The following is an 18,249-nucleotide window of genomic DNA, read 5'->3' as shown; positions in this document are numbered from 1 at the left end:
GCAACGTCCATTCACCTAGTCTCCCAAGTTCTTTCCCACATAGCATTACACATGTCATTCCAACCATGGTTTAATTTTTTGATGATTCATTTCACTTCAAAAGCCTGGACTAGAGAATGAATCTGTACAAATATATATTGTTTTCATTAGGAGAAAGATGTTCAGCAATTCTGTAATTGGGTGAAGGGTAATATCAACTTACCACATAAGGAGAACTTTCAGTACATTTTAAAAATATTCCAGTATTGTTCTAGCATACATATTCACCACTAACGTAATTCATGATAAGTTTTCCCAAAATGGACAAGCAAAATAACATATCAGGTGTAGTATGCCATTCTGTCATTATGAGATTCAGTTTGATATAGTGATTAAAGGCATTGCATTAAAAACTGGGAGGCTATGAGTTCTAGTCCTGCCTTAGTCATGAAACCAGCTGACTTTGGGCCAATCACTCTCAGCCTTAAAAGGAAGACAATGGCAAACTACTTCCAAAAATATTGTCAAGATAACTGCAGGGATTAGTCCAGATAGTTACCATATGCTAGTCATTAAACTGTTTGCACACAGCTACTCCTCACTTAGCGACAGTTGGGACTCATAACTGCTATGATTGTTAAGTGAAGTATCATATGACTGCAATATTTCTGAATTCTCTATTAACTCTGCTAGTTGCAAGTGTTTGGGAAGCATGCAAATGACAATCATTTGACCACAGGATGCTGCAACAGTAGTAAATGGGAGGATTGGTCACAAAACTGCTTCTTTGTAACTTCAAAATGAAGCAGTCTGTAAGCAAGGACTACCTGTACAAATTTACTGAAATTAATTATTTTTCCCAACTAGGCATAATCTTACCTTCATCAAAATCAGTGCAGCTTAACAATCTAATCCTTAATGTAATTACTTAAAGAATAAATCCTGTTTCCTCACTGCATCTGCTAGAAAAAATGAAATCTTAAGATTGTAGAAATTTTTATTTGCCTGGATCCTGTCTCTGACATTGTCTTTAGTGGTTAATTTTATTTTAAGCATTACAAAAGATTGATTAAGTGTCGTCATTTTCAACTCCTAGTGATTACCGTACATGCGAGATAGATTTTTTCCATATTGATCTATCCCTAACCTGTTTCTTCAAGTCTCTCAATAGTGCGTCCATTGCCACTGTAACTGACGCCATCCACCTTGGTGCTGGTTGTCTTCTTTTTCCTCTTTCCTAGCAATAGAACTTTTTCAAGCGCTCAGTCTTCACATAAGGTATCTAAAGTAGGATAATCTGAACCTACTTTAAGTGTTTCAGTTATTATTAAAACAATGGGTCACTTCTGTACTTTGGCTTGTGTTTAAAAAGCACATATGTTTTAATTAACAAAAATGTTGATTGTCCATGCACTTATGATCATCACACCCACCCCTACATCATGTGATCACAATTTGGGCACTTGGCAGCCAGCTCACATTTACAACCATTTGTAGTGTTCTGCAGTCATGTGATTGTCATTTGCGATCTTCCCAGCCAATTTCTGACAAAAAAGTTAATTAGGAAAGCTACATTCACTTAATGATCATGTGATTTGCTTAATGACTAGTAAAAATTGGTTCTAGTCATGTGATTATTTGCTTTATGACCTCCTTGATTTATAATGGAAATTCTAGTCCCAACTGCGGTTGAGAACTATCTGTATTGAAATGTTTTCTCACTATACTATTTAATCATATCAAACACTCATATAGTTGTGCTCACACATTAGTCATATATTAGCTTTTCAGCCAGAAATTCCTATTACTCTCTTGTTTATTCTGCCCATGTCCAGACTCAGATGACTTACCACTGAAAACAAAGCAGAATGTGAGGGTGAGCGATGTTCACACTCTATATACTTGCCAGGATACAACTGTAACTGACAGGTTAACTGCTTTGCAAAGCCATAGTTCTTGCAAAGAGCTGACAGTGAAGCATAATGTGGTCTCCCTAGCCAATAAGTGAGTACAAAGATGGCTCAATCGGTTAATGTTTATCTGATGGCCAATATGGAATCCCTCATTCCTCCTCTGCTCTTTTCTCATCAAAAATAACCATATAAAAACAATTTCAGGTGCATTTATTTATTAATTAAACATATTTGTATGGCTGCCCAACTCACATATGGTGATAAGAGGCAATCTGCCAAACCACTTACACTGCCCTGAATTTGGAGCCCTTTCTGTACTGATTTCACTCACAGCAACAAGATGATGAGAGGTGAGTTACTGAACATTAAAAAATCATCCAGTAGTGAAATTCTGTTGTTTTGGGGGCAATGTGAGCAATTGTTGCAGCCTGAACCAAAAATCCAGATTGCAATTCAAAATTGCAAAGAGATATAGGAAGACTCCCCCCCCCCAATCATACATTTTTTCTATCCCAGATACAGTAACTGTTAGTCCCCCGAGCTTGGGTCTCTTTTGTTAAAATACAGTATATTTATTTCTGATCAAAATTGACTATGTCAGTTCTAATTCCTATACAATTGTTCCCAAACTGTAGAATGGTGGTGCTTCATTGTACTAGAGGCCACAGAATTGTACACATTTCTGCAACTCCTTATTTTGAATTCTTACCCTAGGATTGTGTGGTAGTTGCAGAACAGGGCTGATCAATTCCAGGAAAAAAATGTTTTAATAAAGAATTGCAAATAGGTGTCATGTTCATTCCCCCATATATTCTGAAACACCCTTCTGCTTCTAAATCTGAAATGTTGCACAGCCCTAGAAAAAGTCTGCTGAGGCTTCGAGTCCTATTTGGTGGGAATGTGAACAAAAATATTTTTATGGCTTTTACCTAGCTAGGGAGGTCAAGCTAGCTTCTTGTGAAAGCCAGTCCAGAAAACTATGACTTTATAAGTGATTACTATCTCTACTGGGTATATCTACCGGGTAGCATTATTAATATGGAATAGACTCTTAACCATCCTACCTAGAAATGTGAAAGGATAATTAAAAGTATTAAGTTGTACCCTGTCACATTCCAAGCCAATCTGCAGTTTTCAATAAAGTTAAAATAGAATACAACAACAAATAATACCATGCTCCAAAGGCCCATTAGAAGCAGTCCATTCTCACATTCTCCTGAAAAGCAGATGATGGAAGTGAAACAGTCCTGCCATGGAAAAACACTGTTTTCAAGCTTTGGCTCCCTTTAGCTGCTGAAAATGGAGACCAACCAGCTGCTGATCCTGGCAAAATCATCAGGCTGACTCGTGGGGAGGGACGGTCCTGTAAGTAATTCTGGACCAAGCCATAAACAGCTTTATAACTCAAATTGCACTTGGAAGCTACTAGGAAGCCAGTATAGGACCTGCAATATAGTATAATATGATCCCATCAACAGGTATAGGATAATTCATTCTTAATGAGGATGGATATATAACTTATATATATCTCAAGGGAGCAGGTAGAAAAATATATGGTCAGAATTACGATTATAATTTGTATAGAAAGAGTATATTATTTTTGTAAAAAGGATATAGATCAATAAGTTCATAAAGGCTATACCTTTTGAGTACAAACTCATAATTAATTTATTACTGACATACCTTTCTAGAAAACAGTGCTAAGGACATCTTTGATCCTGATAACTCCACAGGTATGGTCATGCAGTTTTAGGTGGTAATACACAGTGGTTTGCCATTCAGCCTTTTGGTCTAACTTACACCATATTTTGGAATTCTCTGGTGTTCCCCTTTTAGAGTACTATACTAAGTAGGCCTAGATAAGGCTAAGTTTGTCAGCCCGGATAAGATTGACAAAGCTGAAGTACAGTGCTGGAAGATGCTGTCATTTCCACAATGCCTGTTGGGGAACACCTACCACACTGATATAGGTAGTCCTTGATTTACAATGATTCATTTAGTGACTGTTTGAAGTTACAACAGCATTGAAGACATTGACTTAACGATCATTTTTCACAAGACAGTTGTGGCATCCCCATGGTCACGTGATCAAAATTCTGATGCTTGGCAACTGACTCATATTTATGATAATTGGAGTGTCCCAGAATCATTTGATTCCATTTTGTGACCTTCTGAAAAAGTCAATGGGGAAGCCAGATTCACTTAACAACCGTGTTACTAAACAACTGCAGTGATTCACTTAACAACTATGGCAAGAAAGGTCATACTTAAAAATCACTTAATAAATGTCACAGCAACAGAAATGTTGGGCTCAATTGCAGTCATTGAGGACTACCTGTATCAGATTTAAGAAGGGAAAAAAAGGGAAACACAGGCATGATGCGTTCATCTTTAAGAATTCATACTATGAATTTGATCTGCAGCAAGTATATAGATGTGGGGACACTGGCCAATTTGTGGTGGATCACCTATTTAACTGTTGCTTAGTAAGATTTCAAAGGTTGCTTAATACCGTACAAGTTTGGTTCTAACTGCTAAGAGGCACTGTGTCAGCTCTTTTGCTTTATACATTAAAATCAAGCTGTGGACCTCAGGGACCTAGTTCAGAAAGGAATTACATTACATTACATTGCATTACCAAGACCAAAGGAAAACTACCTCCATATCAGATATTCTTTTCCCCGTAATGTACCACAGTGCTTAACCACACGTTGTATATTGATTGGCACAGCTGAACTAGAGGAAAAAAAGTGTTGCTCCCTAGCCTGCAGCGGACACTGAATAATTATAGCCTGCAACACTAATGCAGCAGTACAGTGCAGTCTACCTGTGCTGCTAAGGATTGCTTGAAACAAGCCAAAAACCGAATCGCAAGGAGAGGGTATGAAACCAGGCAGCCCTGCCGGTGAAGGAGGACGGGTTTGAAGGGGTGTGTGAAAAGCTACTTCCGAAGGTTGGGGTCGACCCCCTTCTCCGCGCCGACTGGCGAGGGACCATTTCTCTCACTAGGTGGCGCCGCCACCTCCAACGCGGCTCTTTTATTTTCTTCCACAGAACTGCCCGGCACGGAGACCATCCCGAAGCCGCTGGAAATCGGCTCCCGCTGCAGCAGACGAGGAGGCCAGCGCAGACTAGCGCTTCCCCTCCGCCGGAGCTGCGAATTCGAGGAAAGAGACGTTGTTGTTGTTGCTGCTGCTGCCGCCGCCGAAATGCAGCGCGGGGAGGAGCGCGGTTGGCTCAGGACTCCGTCCGCCTTGGCTGCCTTTTTTTTCCTCTCGTGCTGCGCCTGGGGTGAGTGAGTTGCTGAACTGGACTGGGGAGCCGGAGCAAGAGCAACTGTTGTCGCCGCCTCTTTCCCTCTTTGGGGCGGGAAAAGAAAAGGCAGCCGCAGCAGGAGGCGCGGCACGAGAGCTGCTTTCTAGTCGCTAGCCCTGCCGGTCCCCGTCCCCCGCCTGAGAGGGGAAGCGGATGCGGCGGGAGCTTTACCCTGCCTTGAAGTTTGTTCGCGGGATAGGCTGACTGAGAATCGAAGGAAGTCACCTGCCCTTCGCCCCTCGGCGTTGTTCAGGGCGGCCGCTGTTTCCTGTCCCTCCTCGGTTTAGCGTTGCAGCCTATCCGGCAGGGGAAGGAGTCTGGAGTCCAGAGCCCAAACCCTTGTTTTTCTGAGGTTGAGGGCAGGGTTGGGGGGGGGGAAGCAAAAGCTAACCCCGGAAACGAGTTAAAAACTCCGGAGAGGCAGTGTGTTTTTAACTCTCTGCAAGTGCTTTTCCCTAAGCCCTTAAGCCAAGAAAGCGGGCACGGCGTGGAATTTGCCGCCCCCGCCGGGTGATCCTTCTGCCACCGCTGCGATGACAGGAAGCGTGCTGGCCTTATGTATGTTGTGCAGGACATGTTAAAGGCGAGGAAGGGTGGATTCCCCAGGCTTTGTGTCTCTCATCGGATCAGTCAGGTGGCAAACGTTTCTCAATCATTCTCCCTAATAATTGGGCAAAGGCAAATTTTGATAAATGGCTAGCAGGGGCAGATTTAGCCGTCTGTTAAAATTTCTTTCCATTGGAGCTCTCTTTTTGTGCCAAAGAAGCAGCCTACAAACACACCCTGCTTCTCTGAGCTGCCACAGAGGCTGCTGCTTTTCTGAGGCAGGGGTATCGTGGTGTTCCTTGCCAGTGTATCATAACCTTACTGCAACGTCTCTTTCCCCATTCAGATAGGTTTTTGCGGCTGGAAAAGCAATGATAGGATATAGTTGGAAAGGGAGACTGACTGAACAAATGATGCATGAAGTTTAAATATGACAAAAGAAGGCGAAACAGGCATCTGAGTTATCTTGGCAGAACTGGCTTAGAATTTACACACTGATTATGTATTAAATGTAAAGAAAAAAGCAAATCAGTTTCAGATGTGTGGGAAAACACAATATGTTCCCACAATATGTATTTAATTAACCTGCATGCATGGGCCATGTGATTTAGCAGCCAAGATTGAAATTTTCCAATGCTTATGTCTTGGTTATGAACCCCGAATGAATGTCATGTCTAGTTAGCATTCCCCTTTATTTGAGGCATGGTTTTTCATTACTTTAAATTTCTTGTTAGAAATGCAGCTGCTGTAAATTTGGGCAACACAATTAACTACAGAGAAGCCACTGGGGAGCTTCCTGAGATAGCAACAAAAAGCCTGTCAATATATGTACCTTGATGAGTTGGAGTTGTTTAATGTTTCTGTGGCCTCTTTTGTCATAGTATAGCTGTACTGTTAAAGGATTTAAGAGGCTTCAGCATCTACATGAGGAAAACTAAGGAACCTACATTAGGATGCTCTGAAACTAGCAAAATATATTTGAATACTATATTACAGTACCATACCTTAAATTAATAAGGATTATGATTACTATATGGGGGCAATTTTTTTAAAAGATAAAAATGTTTGTTATAGAAAAACTTATTTTAATATTTGTTTCTATATCTCCAGGTTCAACTGATTCCTGGCAGTTGATAGATAGCATTTTAAAAATAGATTTTTTTTATTGAATGTTGAAAAGGGATTGTCATTTATCTTTCTGTCTTTTAGTAATCACTTCCTATCTAAGTTTGCACACTGAAATTCTCTTAAGAGTAAAAATGGAAAAACTAGAAATGTGTTAGCATAAAGTTTTATCAGGTAGTGAATAAAAATTGGCTAGTTGGATATTTTCTTTTGATTTTCACTTCTGTTTCTGTTATCTGGTGGCACAGATGTCATATATGTTAAGCCAAGAAAGCTAAGTTGCAGTATAAATATAAGAAGTACTTCCCTTCATCCTGATGTTCTACAGCAGGTGCCATTATTTTGCAACTAGAAACACAAGATTTTTCCCTCTAGGAACAGACATTTGCTTACTCTATGCAAGGCAATCTATAACCAAATAAGATTATAAGTCTGATAAGATCTATGTTATATCACAGACCTATCAATGAAAGATAAATAAAAGAAACCACCCAACACATGTTGATTTCAAAGAAGACTAAAACATCTCCAAGGAAAGAACAAAATTGAATGATAGCCCTTACTTTTTTTGTGTGTATTTTTGCAGAGGCTCTAATGGTAACCAGTAGCATTCACAAACATTCCAATTGCTATTCAAAAATTAAAATATAATGTCTGTAGGCCTACAAACATAATACCTAAAGGAAAGTAATGAAGACAAAAAAGGAAAATGAATATATTAAGTTCCAAATTATATAATCTCATTTATGTCACTTAGCATATAGAGAGAAAAAACAGTTTCTGAGATCTTACTTTTGTGTGTATTTGTCAGTTGCATAATAACACCTAAGAGGAAGCCCAATAAACTTCTGTGATTCATCTTAATGGTCTTTCATTTGTAGAAAAGCTTTGGATCCAACATAGTCTTGTACTATTCATAGAGGCAGAGAGGCTGTTGATTCCCCATTTCCCCTGAAGACACTGCCTGCTGAAAATGTGCTACCGGCAGCAATAGGGATCTTTCAGATCAGCAAAAAAGATAGTGTTGAGAGGCAGGAGGAGAAATTGTTGAAAATCCTCTCTTTGTTACAAGAAGCCTCTTCTAGTTCACATGGGAAGACTAACAGTGCAGACACTGTTAAAATCATACCACTGAAATGTCAGCAATTACAAATGTTAACCGAAAACATGTGTTATTGTTTCTTCTTTTTCTGATGTTTGGTTTATCTTATTTAATGTAGCCAAATAAGACTACCCATACATTGACAGGCCTAGAGAATCCAAGATTTAAATAAATGTTCAAAAAATCTGCAATCCCATGTTCGCACTTATCTCTGCCTAAATCCCATGAAACCCAAGGGAGTTACTTCTGAATAACACATAAGCCAACACTCTTAGTTAAATAATTAAATCATTTTCTTTGGAAATTTTCAGTGGTAGAAATCTAAAAGTAAACTTGCATGATTGCTGGGGTGAAGCTTCATTCCCATTATTCATTAAGTGATGATCTGGGAATATGTTTTATTTAGAAAGCATTCACTTTTGACACCTAACTGTATTGTATAGTTTACCAAACCAATGGAGAAAAGCCTTGGAGAAGAGGAAGAGGAAATAAAAAATTGATCCACATTTACATGCAAATGGGAATTTGCACGTTATACCCATATGGATTCAACTTTTGGGGCATGAGGCAGTGGAACAGGAAGTAAACAAATGGGAAAGAGAAGTACTGACTCGATGTAAAAAGGAATGTGTACGTTTGACAGTGTAAACATGACTAAAATGAATTTTATATCCCCATCTGTGTTAGTGAGTCTCCTTGAACTCAACAAGTCTAATTTGCATAGGACTGCATTATGAAACACAACTAGGATTTATTTACAGGGTTTCTTTCACAGAGTTTATATTATTAACAAAATTATTTTGACAGAATATTTGTAGCTCAGGGATGAACTGTGGGATCCTTGGTGCTCTCTGACCTTGGTCGTTTTCTTGCAGACGTTTCATTACTCAACTAGGTAACATCGTTAGTATTAGAAGGGAGTGAGATTTGCTTTCTTTTTGTATACTAGCGCAGCAGCCCCCAACCTTTTGGGCACCAGGGACCGGTTCTGTGGAAAGAGGTTTTTCAGCGGCCCAGAGAGGGTATGGTTTTGCCTGCTACCTGCATCCCACAGATGGGGCTTCGTTTGTTTGTGCGGACCGGTTTGTGGCATGTTGCAGACCGGTGCAGATACACAGACCAGGTGGTTGGGGACCCCTGTACTAATGGCTTGCTCTGTCGTTGGTGGAAATGTTTATCTGTTAATTAAAAAACGGGTTATTGGGTTTAATTGTGGATGGATTTAAGGTATTTAAGTTATTCAAATGTAAGTAGATATCACTTAATAGAATATGGAGGTTTCCTACATGATTCTATAAGTTTGTTGCTGTTTTCTTATCTAAATATTTTTTCTATATGGCATTTATCACCATAATCTGCATTATTCCCGGAGGTGTACAATAAAACCCCTTAGGACAGATGGTGCACACTCATTATCTCCTAAATGCTCTCCAACAAAGTAACTTTGATAATATTTTTGATTATCTAAATAAAATTAAGAATGCAATAAATGCCCTTAGTTAAGTTTGCTAATAGGCTGAGTAAAGAAACCAGATTGAAATTAAATCTGGATAGTATTATAGGTCAATAGGAAATAACACTTGGGAATTCACATTCAGCATGTTGTGAAAAGGATTACATTCTCCTGAAAGAGCAGCCTCATAGTTTAAGATGTTGTTGCTGGACTGAAAGATAGCGGTTGCATAGAATACATTTGCTTTGTAGTCTTTTGTTGCTCTCATATACAGAAAACAAGGAATACAAAAAAGGAAATAATTTGTCTTACAATACAAATAAAAATATCAACATCAGCATTAAACTTTGAACATACAAAATAATACTGGTGAACCTTTCCAGAATATAAATAGAAAGCCATTTCATAGGCACAGATTCAAAAATAGTGATCTTCTGGACTAATAATATTTTTTTGGCTAACGCTCTTGCTCAATTAATCCTTATCTGCCTCTATGAGTTATTAGGAAAGCGCAAGGGACAACTGGATGAAAAAGAAGCAGTAGAAAAAGTGGAAGAAGTAAACTTCAAAGGAAGAACTGGCTTAGTGTGGTGGTCTGGTAATTCGTAAATGAGGGAGATGCTGAAAGCAGCATAGGAGAAAAGTTCTATTCTTGCCAGCACACAGTTGGTACTAAATGAGCCCTGAAAGCTGCAGCTGTCATGGTGGAGCCATTCGGCAGAATGTCAGTTGGGAGAGGAGAGTCTCGGCAGAGTTGTATAGGGTTAGAATGTCACCAAGCTGTCATCTGTGTCTGCCAAGAAATACAAACCTATGGAATTGTGATTGATGTGCTAGCTTGACTAGGTCAACAGAAAAGATGGTCAGAGAAAATGGGCAGCAAGAAAAAAATTGAAAGATCAGAGGAGAACCTGAAAGGCTACAGGCTCTGTGCAACATTTGGCAGTTGCTTCATCTGTTGTAATTCACCTATGTAGAATTACACAGTAACTTGTGTGAGATGGGTGGCCATATAAGACCATTGTGGGATGGGAGAGAGAAAGGGAGAGGGAGAGAGATACTAAAGCAGTTAAAAGAGATATCCCTCCATCTCTAACTTCCAGAATAGCACTGATTGAAGTGCATTGAACAGGGAGCTATAACCAGGGCAGATAGTCCCAAAACTAATCTGATCCAAGTCAGAGAGATATCTGATGTAGCACCTAAATCAGCATTTATCAGTTGGGCTGCTATATTCTGTACATTGTGTTGCCAAAATAGGTTAAACAGTTTCCTTCTTTCGTAGCACATTAACTTTAAAAGATTTCAGACTTAAAATAGTTAATTCCTGAAAAATACATTGTCCAAAAGAAATCCATACATTATTACAATACACTTAGTGAACAGGCTCGCTCATAAGTTACCAATGTATGTACAAAGTTATCATTGCCAAGAAAGATAGCCACCATAACAACAAGTAAAAGAGTTATTTAGCATAATACTATGTACCTGTTCCTGATAAAAACAGGATCGCCAACATGATTGCCAACATCTGATAATGGATATGGCACAAGAAGAAGAAGAATCCATATAGTACAGTATTACTTCCTGTGTGTATTTAGGTGAACTATTCCGTGGCCAAACATGAAGATAGTATCAAATTGTTCAGGATAATGGATTTTAAAGCAGAAGAAAAAAAATGAGAGAATCACAAGAAGAAATAAGGTTCTATGTAAGCAATTCAAAATAATGTATGTAAAATATATTAAAATTCTTTGAAAAACTAATTGAGATTGTGGCAGACAGTTCATTGTACTAACTAACTTGTATTGGCAAATACTGTACTCTGTATTTTTCCATAGTTTATCAAATAAATTTGAACTCCAAGAATTCTGCTGATCATATATATATGTTTTCTGAGGTTTTCGCGGGTATTTGTATGTAGGTCTTTGGTTGTTCGGGTTTTCTCCCACGTAAAATTGGAAGTGTCTTGGCGACGTTTCGACGAAGTCCCATTTGTCATCTTCAGGCTGGTGCTTTCAGCTTCGTGCCTCACTGCTGCTCGAGGCACGAAGCTGAAAGCACCAGCCTGAAGATGACGAATGGGACTTCGTCGAAACGTCGCCAAGACACTTCCAATTTTACGTGGGAGAAAACCCGAACAACCAAAGACTATATATATATATATATATATATATATATATATATATATATATATATATATATATATATATATATCAAAAGGATACAAAGGTCTTAAGTAGAACACACATATCAATACAAAATCAAAGTGTATGCCTGTTATAATTTTCTGAAGCCGTTCAATGTTACCTCTTTCCATCTCAAATCTCATTGCCAAATCTGTTTTCAAATTATGCCATATAATGTTAGTGTTGTCTATCTTATGACTTTTAGGCCTATTTACTGCAAACATTTGGGAAGCATATTAGTGGTGCTTCTGCTGTTGTTCTGATTGTACCCAGATTCTGATTATGGCTCTTTCTTAGACTTGCTATCCTGGCATTGTTTCAAGGAAAAATGGACTGTGAACAATTCCAGCCTCTGAAGAAGTCCTCTTTAATATAAATGTTAATCTAAGGGCAAAGGGAATATCGGTATGCCATACACATTATTTAGAAAAGTGAAGTGCTGGATGACAAAGCTATGTGTGTATTTATATAAGGCTGTATAGGTTTTGTTTTGATTTGAAGCTATCTAAATTGGCTTCCGATCAGATCAATATTTTTTTTATTCCAGAAAGCATGGGAATAACATTTTCACACTACAGTAAGCAATACAGTGCTAATTTCAAACATAATTATCTCATACTTGAAAATAATATCTATAATAATGACTATTATAGACATTCTACACATTTAAGAGATACCATTACCTAAATTGCTTTTTAATTTCTATGTAAACACAGTTTCTCATATTTAAAAAAACAAGACACAAACTTGAGAGGAGGATAACTTTGTTCTCCTTTTTTCCAGTTTTAATTCTACATGTTGCTGCTGAAAATGGAAAAGATTGGATTGAACTTCTGTCAGAGGTACCAAATTTTTGTTGAAAGATAGCAGGAACCTTTGAAAAGATTTACCTATAAAATTTGTCAAGTTTTGATATAAATAGGTTTGCTTGAAATGCAAAAGAGGTTTTTCACAGCTCTGATTGTGAACAGTCTTGTAATTGCATATGTTAAAATTTAATACCCATCATGCTTACTGTCCATTGGAGTTGAGCACTTATTAATTCCAAATTTAAAAAATACTGTTCATTTATGGTTCGATATACAGATAATCCTGTACTTACAACTGTAATTGAGTCTGGAATTATAGTCATAAGTTGGGTGGCTGTTTAGTGAATAATCATGTGATTGCACCCAATTTTATATATTTATTCATTTGCCCGATTTTGAAATTGCTGAAAATCTCAGTCATGTGACAATGGGACACTGCAAATGACCATAAATGCAAGTCAGTTGCCAATACCCAAAACTAAGAGCTCTAATTTATTGCATTAGAGATACTGAATGATTTCTATCACTGATAGTTTAATTAATTATTTTGAAAGCTTACATTTTGCAAACCATATTTTAAAAGTCTAAAAGCAAACTGCCAAAATGAGTATTAGCAGTAATCAATTTGATATGAACAACAGATTCTTATTCAGTTTTTTTAAGGTGTAAAATGTCATACTTCTCAGTGGAAGCTCAATAGCAGTCTTTCTGAAAGAATTCTACAGAAGGTGTCATAAAAGCACATACAATGATACAAACAAGGCTTTTGTAAAAACCGCTGCCTGACTGCAGGGACACTGGGATAGGTGGAATTTGGAGGACTGGTTTTCAGTCCCACTCATTCAGCATCATTGTAAGTTTGAACAGTCGCTGAACGAGTGGTTGCTAAATGAAAGCCAACTGCAGAGTGTTCACCTTTCAAAACAAGCTCTTCCCAAAGCAGTGAGCAAAATGTAATATCTACGAATGCAAACAGCTTGCATAAACTTAATATTTAGAAATACAATTTTTCCCTGCATGAACATTTCTGGTATTTACTCTTTTGAAAGAGGTTCCATGAAATAACATGGTGTATGTTTACATCAAGTATCTTTTTGTACTTCTGTATGCACTGCATTACTGCGGAAGGTACAGACTCTGTAAAGCTGCTGTTGGTGCCCAGGAGTCATACAGAATTTGGGAAAATTTGTGGGGTTTTTTTTATGGTGATGTGTATCCTTGAATCTTTTAGGGTCATTTTCCTCCATATTTTATTCTCAAAATGTCAGGAGAGTTTCCTATCTCAAAATGAGAACAGTCAGTAGTTAACAGCCAGAGGATGCCCGGAATGCTATAAAAGGGACCTTGAGGGCTGTAGACTACTAATATCTGATGGAAGGGAAAGGAAAAGCAAAGAAATTATAGGGCTGGAGGATAAATTCAGTAAAGTTAGATCATAGTGAGCTAGGATTTGGATAAGTTAAAGAAGCTATGCTTTGCAGGTTGTTGAAAAATACAAATAATTTCCTTGTGCCTCTTTATGTTGCTGCTGTATCTCATTGGTTAGGAAACGCTTCCTCTTGAATAGTGAGATTGTCACATGATGTATAGGCAATTTCAGCAAGTATTTGCTATCAGTTGCTTAGTCACTACTGAATAATAGTCAAGATATTTTTAGAACTTTGTTTCCAGGGTGATGCTATGGTGAACTTTTTGCTCCAAAGCACAGTGCTAAGTTCTGACATCTCTGTACATAACACTGAATTATTAGATTTTGTTTTCGCCTTTTCAGCTGTATTTAGATTATAATATAATTTGGATTTGAGCTTTCCTGGGATATATGTTCTCATCAATATTTGACCATATGAACTTACTTGTAAAAGTATTTTCGTTTAATTATCTATATAAGTTCCAGTCGATTATAACAAACAGTAACTTAAAATGGCAAATTTGATCACAGGAACTAATTTTTTATGCTACAATTTCTAATAAAATGGTATAAAATAAAGTTCTGCCAAGGGCCTTTTTAATAAACCCACTTAAGCTAGAGATAGTGTAGTGTGACAACTAAGAATGTGAATATGGAATTAAAGACTTAGCTACCAATGCATTTGGCAGCCTTAGGCAAGGTCCTGTTTTCTGCTATATGAAAATAATATTAGCTTTATTTTGCAAAGCTTTTATAAGAATTATTGAGTTGGTAAGTGTGAGGCTCATTAGATACTCGAAACTTGCAATATGAATAGTGCTGATATACTAAGATTTTTGTTAAAGGTTGTGAATATTTTTAACCACTTGTAACTAACTTAAAGAGTTTTTTACCCCTGTTCTTTTACATTTTCAATGTAGTTTCTGGTTTCTTAATACAGATGCCAGAAAAAAATGAGAATTCAAGCCAAATAAGCAAAGGTAAGTCAACCTATTTGATATTAACATTTATAATAAGTCTAACAATCAGGATGAAGAATATACGTAGCTTTCATTGTCACATTATGGCTGGTAGTACCTTCCTAGGACTTAATCCTTGTAATTGCCAGTATAGTATTGTGATTGGATCATAAGTTTTCATTGTTTTCTTTATCCTCACAAGAACAACTTGTAAGAGCATAAGAAGATGCCACATGAGATCAGACCAAGTGTATGGTTTATGCAACTGTTTTCCCTCAGACACCAGCCAGATACCTTTAAGAAGTCTACTTGTATAACAAAAGAACAGCAACCACACTTTCCTTCCTGTTCTACTCCCGTTGATATTAACTGCAAGCTGTACTGGGAGGCTGTAAAGTCCAGAATAACAAATACCCTCTGCTCTATTAAGTTCTCCTTTCAGTAAAAATACATTGATTTAAGTAGGACAGCTTGTCCATCTAGCCTAATGCTGTCTATTCCAGGAATAAGAACTATGATATCTACTTGTACTGTATTTATTTGCCATCAAGTGTGTCACTAATGGGAGTTGAAGTCCAAAATATTGTGGTTGGGGTGGGACTTGCAGTAGGTCTTCATGGATATGGACAGGAGTCTTTCTCCTCTTCTGCCACTGCAATGTGATTAGATCCAAGGGAATTATGCATTGACTGCTGAGCTATGGACTCTTCCTCTTCTCTCTTCTATTTCTGATTAAGTATTTCTGATCAAAGATGTTCATGTACTTCATCTTGGCAAGGTTATATTAGTCTCTGCATTAGACTTTTATTTGCTTAATACCATTCTTTTCATGGTTATGTTTATAAATGGTTTCAAACAAGATGAAATTGTGCTAATGCAAAGAGCATTATGAACTGAAAACTAAACAACATGATGATGTTCATGGGATACAGCACCCATGTGTCAGTGAGTGATGAAGAGGCACACACGTTTTTAGTCTTTGGTCAGTAAGTGTCATCAGAGTAGGACAGTTTGTGACTTTTGTGTGCATTTGTGTTTGGCTATTCTGACTTGACTTCAGGCATCTGTGTAAGTATTTATACACAAAACATTTTATGGGGCTTTAAAAGAAGTTATGCATCTGAATACTATAGTAGTTGTACAGTCTATATTCCCGAGTTATTGAGATTGTGCATTATTAATGTGAATATTAATATTAACTTGCTCTTATTTACTGGCTTTTGATAAACTATTTAGTCTTGTATTTTTATTGTGAACTGCTTTGTATATTTTGAAATGTGGTACAGTATAACTACAGTAAAGTTAACTTTTGTATAGGTCTGACTAGAGGGGACCTTGATATAAAAAAATGGACTGGAAGGGATGGTGCATACCAAGAGCAATTAGAACCGCAGCCCAGATTAGCAGAGATGGTTCCTGATGTGATTATCTTAGAACAAAACACAAACATTGCCTTTTCCCTTCATTATTTGTTGAAAGGTTGAATATTTTTAAGAGAAGGTTGCAGTCAGAATTGGAAAAGCAAAGCCTCTGAAAATCTTTCTGGGCAGCAATGAAGTTTTAAACTACATTGATTAATATAAAAGCTGTTTTAAAACCTTGATATGAATATTAATCAGCTTGGTTCATCAGTAAGAGCCCCTTTCTCTTGATCTTAGTAATACTTGAAACAAGGGCCTGGGTGTCAGGTATAGCCTGGGAAATGAATTGGTGGATAAGACAAATAATTCCCTTGAGCTCTCTTTGGACCATTGAGACATTCATTATGCTTGGATCAAACTTTAGAATGCCATAATGAGCACGGACAGTTTAATGTAATTGTATCTACAGTATAGCTATATTGACATTAGTCCCTCTCTAAGGAAGATAGGTGGTTAAGAAGTATGAAAGATAGACAGACAGATAGACATCAGGATTTGATGATTAACCAGTAGTTGAAACAAGTGAAGAGATCATTAAAATTCCAATAGATTCTTTTATATATGTTAAGGAAATCATTATTTTTGTAAGTACCACTGTGTGAATTATTTTTGTACCTATGAGACAAGTTTAGATTGGTTTTTACAGGGGCATAATGCATCTGAGAAAACAAGTAGCATTTAAAACTGTTTACTCTAAATGAAATAGTAAATTACCTTAGGTTCAATGCACAAATACTTTAAAAATCCAATTTGCTATACAAATTCTTGTAAAATTACATGAGTATTTTTATTGTATCTTATTTTCCACACTGTAGTTTGTGAATTGGATTTTCAGTGATTAGTAAGATTCTAGCACTATTCTTTTATTTAAATTGAAAACTTTTTTCTTGCTTTTCTCAGCCAGTTTAGGAGATACTCATGTATGTGTACATTACTTGACTACTCAAGGTTTTTTCAGTGTGCTATTTATAATAATACTGAATTCACTTAACTATTGTTGACATCATTTATTTATTTGTTTGTTTGTTTGTTTATATTTACAGAGCTAAGGGAAATAGTATTTGTCATCCAGAGTCAGAAGAACTCTTATCATTTGAAGAAAGCATATGATCTTAAACAAAATATTTTAAAACAGGCTGCCTCTTTGGGAAAGGTATGCTATTATGCTAAATATATTTATTTTTCGCCTTCTTTTACGTTTGAAAGTTGAATTATAATTCCAGGATATGTTTTTCATTTAAAGCTGAAAATATTCACCCATACAATTGTTTAACAGTTGATTTCTAAGCTTCCATTTATATATATTCTTTAATTATTTTTTAACATGATGCTTATGCTGTTCAACTTTTCCTTTGTTTTGCATGATTTTTTTTCTCATTTAAGCACATTATGCAGATTAAATGCATATTTGAGTTTTGTTTAATGATCCTAACAAGGTCCTAAATTAATATGTATATTCTTACATGTTGTTTTTTATTGATAAAATAGATGCTAAGCTCTTAAAGGCAAATAGAACTTTATTTGCATTGTTGACTTAAATAAAATCAAGAACTATTTGGGGTTCATGGGAGTTAGAGGAGCTAATCACAATTTAACAGGGTCAGCTCTGTCACGGTAATTAATTTATTACAGGCAGTCCTTGCTTAGCGATCCAATTAGATTGGCAACTTAGTCAATATGTGCTGTTCACTAAACAGAAAATCACACAATCAAATAAGTTTAGAACCTTACTTCCCCCTTGGTTGTTAAGTGAAGGGCTATAGTCACTAAGTGAAACATCCCCTGATCATGGCTTATAATTTTAGTTCTGCCTTCTCTATTAACTTTGCTTGCTTGTCACAGCCAGTTGCAAGCACACAAATCGTGATCACCTGATCACAGAATGCTGTAACATTTATAAACATATGCTGGTTGCAAAGCACATGAATGGTAGTTACATGACTGAAGGGCATTGCAATGATCATAAATGTGAGGATTAGTCACAAAGCTATTTTGTTTACACTGTATTAACTTAGAACAGTCCTTAAACA

At 36.9% G+C, this 18,249-nt stretch overlaps 1 protein-coding gene across 4 annotated transcripts in view; it reads left to right on the top strand.

The window, feature by feature from the left end:
* B3GLCT (beta 3-glucosyltransferase) overlaps positions 1 to 18,249 on the top strand; it is a 63,913-nt gene that overhangs the window by 4,257 nt on the left and 41,407 nt on the right. For 3 of the 4 annotated variants that reach the window (XM_039323592.1, XM_039323593.1, XM_039323591.1), the window contains exons 3-6: positions 4,947 to 5,183; positions 12,406 to 12,464; positions 14,780 to 14,819; positions 17,263 to 17,372. In XM_039323592.1, the coding sequence (XP_039179526.1) occupies positions 4,947 to 5,183; positions 12,406 to 12,464; positions 14,780 to 14,819; positions 17,263 to 17,372 (446 nt within the window). Of the gene's footprint in view, positions 1 to 4,946; positions 5,184 to 5,725; positions 5,766 to 12,405; positions 12,465 to 14,779; positions 14,820 to 17,262; positions 17,373 to 18,249 lie in introns of those variants that run through there. The other variant, XM_039323595.1, reaches the window with a different exon arrangement.

The sequence above is a fragment of the Crotalus tigris genome, unplaced genomic scaffold (genome assembly GCF_016545835.1).
Source record: "Crotalus tigris isolate CLP2741 ecotype Arizona unplaced genomic scaffold, ASM1654583v1 scf7180000024280.1573445, whole genome shotgun sequence".
In the NCBI taxonomy this organism is placed as follows: Eukaryota; Metazoa; Chordata; class Lepidosauria; order Squamata; family Viperidae; genus Crotalus; species Crotalus tigris.
This window is presented reverse-complemented; position numbering and strand designations above follow the sequence as displayed.